The sequence below is a fragment of the Electrona antarctica genome, assembly GCF_951216825.1.
Source record: "Electrona antarctica genome assembly, chromosome: 22".
Lineage (NCBI taxonomy): Eukaryota > Metazoa > Chordata > Actinopteri > Myctophiformes > Myctophidae > Electrona > Electrona antarctica.
Window position 1 is genome coordinate 27,208,087 of NC_136805.1, and position 8,935 is coordinate 27,217,021.

Below are 8,935 nucleotides of genomic sequence, written 5' to 3' on the forward strand. Positions count from 1 at the left end.
TCCATGAGTCAACAAGGAAGAGTGACACTGCTTCTGTGTTTTTGAATGGGAAATTCTGAACAGGCTGTAAAAAACTAACAATTTAAACAGTTGTTTCACAGCGGAATATCATTTCACCATCCCATTTCCACTACAGATGTCCATATGAACATTTCAATTCCTATAAATTCATGTTGGAAAATAGGTTAAAAAAATGCTATGTGCTGGGCACGGTGGCACAGTCGGTAGTGCTGTCGCCTCACAGCTAGAAGGCCTTGGTTCGATTCCTGATGGGGACGCTGTGGGCGTGTTCTCTCCTCCGCATCATCAGTGCCCATACCCGAGGCGGGGTTGGCGAAAGGGCATTTCTGTGTGGAGTTTGCATGTTCTCCCTGTGTCCCCTAGGATAGGTACCCAAACAAATAACATGCAGTAATCCTGGTCTCTAAACTACCTCCCCTTGGCCAGCCGGGGCACCTGATGGAGGGGAAAGGAACTGGTAGGAATAACGTGTTCCTTCCACGCGCTACGCCCGGCCGGGGAAACTCCCCCTGTCAGGTGAAAAGAACCAGCTTGGACTCCTTATGCATAGAAGGAAGCATGAGGTCAGTCTTCTGCCCTCCCCAGGTTGGCAGAGGAAGTGTAGCGCCCAGGATTACATTAGATAATTGACACTGGGTGAAAAAATGGGTTGCAAAATCGTGGGATAAAAAGAAAAAAAAAAGCTATGTGCTATCTGTGCTGAAGATATTTGCTATGTGTTTACTAAATGATTAGTTCTACTACCTTTGGTAAATCTAAAATCACTGCCACAATAAAATGGGTTCATGTTATTAAAAGCTTAAGTTATGTCAGATTAGTAATGAAAAGAGAGAAAAAGCCACCAGCCTTGGAGCTGTCGGCGATGACGAAGAAAGACTCTCCGTCGATCATGAAGGTCTCTATGTCGTTGGGTTTACGGATCTTCAGGATGTCGATGTCTTGGATCTTGATGAACTTGTTGGCAGAGGTGTCACGCTTGTAAATGTGTGAACCCCCAAACAGCTGGGCCACAATAACAAAGAGGAGATGGTCAATCACCATGGGCTTGCAGACCACAGTAGAGGCACCTGGTCATCAAGGAGAGAGGAATGGAAAATTATTTGCATGCGTGCGCACGCACGTGTGCGCACACACACGTGTGCGCGCGTGCACATGCACACACATACACACACGTGCGCACACACACACACACACACACACACACACACACACACACACACACACACACACACACACACACACACACACACACACACACACACACACACACACACACACACACACACACACAGTGAACTTGCAGCTGAAAACACTCTAAGTGAAAACAGTGCTGCAGGTGTGTGATGAAGACAAATAGAAAGGAGGATAAAACTAATCAAACTAAATCTAGTGATCCATATTATTCTGATAATAATGAAGGAACGATTTGGCTTTAGTTTAGACTGTGTGTACAGGCAAAAAGGCATGGAAAAATACATTATTAAATTGACAATCCTTTATTTCAGCATATTTCTTTCACACAGATGAGTGTGTAATGTTGCTGTCTACTACTGTAACTCACTTTCTATGGTATCATAGGTCCTGAAGGTCATTTCAACGTGATCCCATTCCAGGAAACTGCATGTTCCCTCGAAGGGTTGGGCAAAAACAACATATTGATCTTCGCCAAAGGTGAAGGCCTCCACGGAAATAGACTCGAACGTCAGTGACTGATAGGCAGCAAACTCTGAAAACCAGAAAACATAGCCTTATCGTCCTCATCTTTCCTTCCACTAAAGTCATAATGTATAATTGATGTGTGTATGAATATGAATACGTATTATGTTATTTTTGAGTATGATAAATATTTATGCATGATATCATTGTCTTGAAAAGCAGATTGAATAACTGATCACAAAAGAAAACTCAATGGAAGGGTTTTATGTGTGATAAAACTATGAGACATGACCAACATAAGAATGGCATGCAGACATATCATATGCGAAAATTTTTCAAAAAATGTTTAGCTTTTCTTTGTACACCGGTGTAGCATGGCGAAAATAGCAGATCTTCTAGCTCACAGTGTGCCGCGCTGTCACATGTGAGCTTGTTGTATTTTCATCATATGAAGGTGTTGGACTTAAGTGTTTAAAGACTTCACCTGCTGTCATGCAGTCAAAAGAGGGTGGTAGTAGGTCGTTGATCTTCTTGCCCTGGTGAATGGGAGGCCCACTACAGTGGATCTGGTCCACTGTGGCATTGGTGTGATGGATCCACTCCACCAACCACTTCAGTTTGCAGTCACACACTAGCTTGTTACCTCGCAGATCCCTACATGGATATTATGTGAAAAGGGTGTTATCTACAGTTAACTGAATCAGGATCTGAATTCATTCATTCTCCTTGTCTGACTTACTTCAGTTTAAGGGTAGATAAATTAATGAATGAATCAATCATTCAATCCATCAATGAATGACATGTATAACAAAAGTGTTTAAAAATGTGAGTGAAAGCTGTCAAACTCCTGTTCGATGAGAGTGGACACTAGGGGACACTTGAGGCTAGTGGTGAGGTTATGTCAGTCAATAGAAGTCAATCAGTGTCAACAAAATGGCTCAGTTGCAAATTGCAATGATGCAAAGCTATACTCAAACAATCTACACACCACTACATCTCAGAGACAAATGTTGTACTTTTTACGCCACTACATTTATAAAAAGATCTTCCAAATCTTTCCAAAATGGATAATCTACAAGCTGCGTTGGGAGCTGTAAAATTATCTATTTTAGCTGTAAGTATTAAGATTAAATGGTTAATTAAGCAATAATAATTACAGTTATATAACATGATATACATTGATTCTGAAATGGGCATTCTGCATAATGAGTACTTTTACTTTTGCCATGTATATTTTTATGGGATGACCTTTACTGGTATTGTAACTTTTACTTAAATCCAAAATCGGATTATCAGGCTACTTCTTCCATCACTGCTGAGTTGAAATGACTGTAGCGTACTTACACTTTGCTCAAGGACTCCATTCCCTTAAAAACATATTTTGGCAACGTCCCAAGGTTGTTGTATGCCAGACTCCTGCATGGCAACAACAAAACATGCAAAGAAAATTATAAAAATAACAATGTACAGAAGTGCTTTCAGGTAATACCAATATACCTGTCAGAAACGGGTCCTATTGAGACATCTAATTTGAGATGGGATGAGACTGTGGCTGGATTCCAAAACGTAATCAAATATGGAAGTAAAATTACAGTGTAATTCATGACTGCTGCATTATTCAGGAGGGGAAAGGACATGCTGACAATTTGAGCAGAAGTACAAACTGTACAGAGATCTTTTCTCTGATAATATGTTTGTGTATAATAGGGATAACATTATGAACAATTTTTTTTTTTTCAAATGATTGGCATATTTTATTTATTTTTATTTTATACTCTAGCAAATATCTACATTATATTGTAATATCCTGTGACCTCAAGGACCAGACTATATAATTTAATTCTAGACTCCACCTTGGAGAGGATGACTGGCCACTGGCCAACTAATAATACTATTAGAGTCTGAAAGAAGCCTGAGGTCAGAGCTGAGTTTAAGGTTACAGTACAGTTATTATATTTAGACGTAAGCTTAAGGTCACTCGTGAATCGTGTTATCAGCTATATATAGTTTTAGCAAGGTTTGCAATGTTGAGAGGCATGCTTGTGTTTACTAACGAGAGAGGCACATTTTGGTCACTTTCCAAAGGAAATCACAGAATACACATTTTCAGCTGTGACTATTTGGTGGACAAGAATTGAACTGTGCAGCACAGTACTGTACATTTGGCATTTCAGTACATTTCCGTTTATTTCTTCTTACTTTACATTAGCATATTTTATCCTATGATGGGAATTTGTTTTGAAATACATAAATACTGAAACATGTTGGATTCAGTAAAAAACAATTTCTTCATCTAGCATTCTTGTTAAAAAATTGGGTCCCTTTATATTCCTCTGTAGTTTTAGAAACATTAAAGAACACACATCTCCATCCATATTTGTCAGCTAAAACCTCCTTCATAATATGTCCTGCAGAAACCTGATCTAGTAGAGTCGACCTTGAACAGGCAGTAGCAGCACTGCTGCTTACCAATGCACTTCTGACAATTATAAAGTTGACAGTGACAGGAAACTGAAAAATGGACATTGAAGAACATATTGATGAAAAATGCTTATTGCCGTGTTAAAACCTTGGTCAATGGTCAAATAGGTGAGTCTAATAGTTCAGTGAACTTTGCAAAGAGGAGTGATTCTGGCTTTTCATCAATCTTATCCGATAAATCAGGTTGTTTTAACCACATAATCCCTATTGTTTGCTTGTTGTACAATGCAGTACATATTATGTAGCCTACTGCATTGTACAACAAATACTGAAAATATTTTATCTACAATATTGGCAAATTTCTTTGGACCAAATGTTTGTATATTTTCTCTGAATGTTCACTTATATTTCACAGAATGTTCACTTATATTTCACATAATGTTCGGCTAGCATCCCCTAGTATCCCCATCCCCAGAATAGGGACACTAGGGTTCATGTGATTAAGAAATGTAGAAAAGGCACGAAGGAATGAAGGACCAAAGGTAAAGGTTAGGGAGAGTACTTGTATCTACTGTATGAGAACAGGTACTTACAGATGTATCAATCCCTTGAGACCCCGGAATGCAAACGGAGATATCGATGCAATTTGATTGTTTTCAATGAACCTATGGAAAATGTTAAAAGCATGAATAAATTACCCTACCCATATCCACCAACAAACATGTTATTGTAATGTACACAAATCTAAGAGTAATGCTTGGGATTTTGAGAGAAATCACTTACAGGTATTCCAGATGCGGAAGCCCCAGGAAGGCATCTTCATCAATGAAGTCAAATGAATTGGCTGTGAACAAACTATGAGGAAGAACAAAGGGACAAATGATGTTTGATTGTACATGTGTAGCTGGAGATGTAGCTGGAGCAGTAAATTATCATTATAGAACATTACAAATAATAATAATAATAATGTGTGACTTATCTCACCCTTGAGAACAAGAGATTCATTGAGTATGTCTGCCTAAGGCATGTGATAAAAGAGTGAATTACAGGAAGTACAACAAATCACATAGGCAATGCCTGTGATTGTAGCATAAGTGGTGCGTTGTTTTGACATTTCTCTGTGAAACGGGCATCTCCCACACATTATGGAGGCCAATCATTCCGGAATAGAATATGACAAATCTGACTGATACATGTTGATCACACAACTCCAGAGTGAGATAATGTGTACCACTGTACCCATAGTACTTAGTACTTAGCAAAAAGTGTGTTTTGAAGAAAGCACAAAAAAGTAGCCTATGTTGAAAGTTGCATGAAAGGATCCAGCCCAGGGGAAAACTTTTTTGATTGTGTGACTTATGCTTCAAGAGAGTTATAGGTCTAAAGGTCTTCCTTGGCCTACTGGGAGTGTGTGTGTAGTTTCATGCTGATTGGTACAGCAGTGTCTCGCGTCTCAGATTCAGCCGTCAGATTAGCTAAACAGACCGACGGATAGTCGGACACACAGACGGACAAGGGTGAAAATATAATCTCTGCCTCCCGGCCTTTCATTTGGCCTGGCAGAGATGATTAATAGGACCACATTTAAAAAATTAGGATGACCACCTACTGAGACTTGAATCAATAAAGAAGTGCTACACATAGATGTACTGTAGAACAAATCGTACGTCTCTATGATGCTGTATCACTGCAATGACTGCAAAAAAACTATTGGAAATTAGAAATAAGAAAATAATATCAGCTATATCTTATTTTCCTATAGTACACATAATTACATAGGACATCATTGTGCATATTCTTTTCAAAATCACATCCCTTTTTGGAGAAAGTTGTTAAATATTTCAAGAGCACAATTACTTTTATCATACTTTAATTATCGACAGTGAAGCTGTCATAATTTTTAATTAGATACATTTTACACTTTGGAACTAAACTCTTTATTGAATATATCTTGTTGCCTTGAGATGTACTGTATGTGCCAGTACATACAGTACTGGCACATACAAGAAGAGTCTCTCTTCCCCTTTTGGCAGTTTCAAGGCTCTAGGCAACGGACAATAGATGATTAGCTTTCACTTATTTAACACCCTCTTGTTCCATCTTGTAATGTTTTCTTAATCACTGTTCCCGGCATGTCTGTTTTCCAAAACTAACAAAGGTGAATGGTCACAACTGACAGTGTAACAAATTATCTAACAATCTAACAATCACCTGTGTATTCTCTTTTAGGACTATTTTAAACTACTGATTTAGAAGGCATTTGTATAGAATCGGCCTCAAGTCTTAATGAGCATGCATGATCTTTATCACCAGTGCCCTGCTTTGCATTCACAAATGGAGGCTGTTATATAGGTTGTTGTATAATTGTTGTATAATTACATCTACAGCATAGTGCCAACTGCGGAACAGATCTACTGATGAATCAATATGTGAGTCATTTGGGACTTCTGTTGCTCATGGACACCTGGACATTAGATACACAAGGACGCATAAATTGTGAGTTCATTGCCATCATCATTCTGGAGCGCGTGTTGGACTGCAGCCAAGAGAAATGTTTTGTTGAGATGATGCATTGTTTAATTATGGTGTGATGTCATGTCCATTAATCCTGATAAATACCTATCACAGGTAAACAGTTACGCTTTTAAACCGTTGCTATGTGCACTTACAATAATACATTACTCAATACTGCATACATATCCTCTAGTCCAAAGTCTGTAATTGTGGTTGTAATAAGTCAATCAATTAGCATGGAATGTCGATGTTCCATAAATGTCTCGGCTTGCCTGGGTGATATGATATTTTGTATGTATCTTTCTTAATTATCTTCGCCTATCTCTCTCCATCTCTCTCTCTTGTTCTGTCTGGCTTTTGAAGTACACGCGCACGCGCACACAGTCACACATAGTCAGTCAGTCAGTCAGTCAGTCAGTCACACACACAGTCAGACGCGCGCGCACGCACGCACGCACGCACGCACGCACGCACGCACGCACGCACACACACACACACACACACACACACACACACACACACACACACACACACACACACACACACACACACACACACACACACACACACACACACACACACACACACACACACACACACACACACACACACACACACACACACACACACACACACACACACACACACACACACACACACACACACACACACACACACACACACACACTCCTGCTGCTACTCTATTGCATAATCCTGACACCATTACAGATAATCCCCTTTAAATCAGCATATCAAGTGCACAGTCTATTTTAATGTCGTCTGCATGGAACACCTGCTTTGTTCTTTGTTAATAGGCCTAGCCTACTGACTGCACTGGTCTGGAACCTTTATTATTTACTCTCTTGAAAGTTGCCCATTATGTTTGCTACATTTCTTTCGATATGATTTTGAGTATAGTTATCATTGGACAAGCAGATCAGAATAAGTTATGTATTGTTCTCATTTATTATTTGATTAACATTTACACTTGAAATATTGGAATCAATTGTGTTGTTTGCCCTAGTTTTAAATGAAACTTAGCTTCTGCACCCCACAATGAATTTGTAATAGGCTATTACAAATCCACTTATCAACAAAAATGTGTGATAGTGTAACTGGTAGACAGCATGTGCAGCAAGCATCCTACTATAGTGCACCATGCACACATCGGTCATCATCTCATCATTGACTTGGAGACAGACACAAAGGAGCCAATGATAATCTGATCAATAAATGAACTGTCTGTCACTCACAGAAGCTGTAGAGCAGGGGTATGAACGAAGCTCCCTGCTGCAATTTCACTGAATCCAGACTTGACAAAAGATCTGAAAGGAAATTGGGAAACACATTGGAGGGGGGGGGGTAGACCAACAATCCAACATTATGAATAGCACAAGTTGCACAACAACGTACATCCACTGGTATTTTTTATAGGCCTACTGTAACAAAACGGCAAAAAATAATAATTTACGGTATAGGTTTTATTTTAGTAGGCTACTTCGCAATTAAATGCAATCCTGTCTTTGTTGGGAGTCGGACTACTTACAGTGAGATGACATCGGGAGGGAAAGTGTGAGGAACAGATATGACGTTCTCACACAGGGCATTATCTTTAGTGCACGTACATCCAGTGGGACATCTGGGCTGTCTCAGTCTTCTGCCCTCCACTAAAACCAAGCTGCAGGCAGCGGCGACCCACACCAACATTGTCCATCCTTTCAATGATCTGTCAGACTCCGTGTGCCGGTATCCCATTATTTCTGTCCGTCCGTTCCAGTAATATTCCTCCTACATATGAACTTCTTCTCGGTCAAATTCCCAAGGTGTCCCGGCCCGCAATGCCAGGAAATCTCGCGGGTGTCTTCTCTTCTTTAGCTGTTTATTAGGCTATAAAGAGGCAGTGGATTTGTATTGTGGTCTGATGTAGGCTCGGGTCTATGCTTCTTGCGTCTCAATAGGAAGGCACCCGTCCAATGAATTAGTTCTGCAATGCTCGGGATTACAAATGCAGGACAGAGAGAATGCAAAAAACATGAAAGATTGCATTGAAAAAAATCTCTTATCCTTATAGACCTATTGTTCAAAAGTGCTGATTCGAAGGAAATGTTACTTGCGACGGTCTATTTGTTATTGCTGTTGTTGTCTTTTCAGGTTTTGGTACAAAGAAGTTGTCTATAAATTAGGCAACCATGAAAGAAAGAAAGAAAGAAAGAGAAAACAAAACAAAACAAAACGTGGACACTCAGTCATGAACGAGAGAAGATGAGCGAGAGAGAGAGAGAGAGAGAGAGAGGGAGAGAGAGAGAGGAGGGGTAGGTGCGCT

At 39.7% G+C, this 8,935-nt stretch overlaps 1 protein-coding gene across 3 annotated transcripts in view; it reads right to left on the minus strand.

Annotated features, from left to right (window-relative positions):
- lgi1b (leucine-rich, glioma inactivated 1b) overlaps positions 1-8,935 on the minus strand; it is a 45,653-nt gene that overhangs the window by 22,246 nt on the left and 14,472 nt on the right. The window contains exons 2-9 of one of the 3 annotated variants that reach the window (XM_079493385.1): positions 8,159-8,604; positions 7,866-7,937; positions 4,882-4,953; positions 4,692-4,763; positions 3,022-3,093; positions 2,162-2,331; positions 1,583-1,747; positions 864-1,088 (exon numbers count right to left, since the gene is read on the minus strand). The exons of 1 other annotated variant lie outside the window; for it this stretch is intronic. In XM_079493385.1, the coding sequence (XP_079349511.1) occupies positions 864-1,088; positions 1,583-1,747; positions 2,162-2,331; positions 3,022-3,093; positions 4,692-4,763; positions 4,882-4,953; positions 7,866-7,937; positions 8,159-8,367 (1,057 nt within the window). In that variant the 5' untranslated portion in view covers positions 8,368-8,604. The remainder of the gene's footprint in view (positions 1-863; positions 1,089-1,582; positions 1,748-2,161; positions 2,332-3,021; positions 3,094-4,691; positions 4,764-4,881; positions 4,954-7,865; positions 7,938-8,158; positions 8,605-8,935) is intronic. One more of the 3 variants, XM_079493386.1, reaches the window with a different exon arrangement.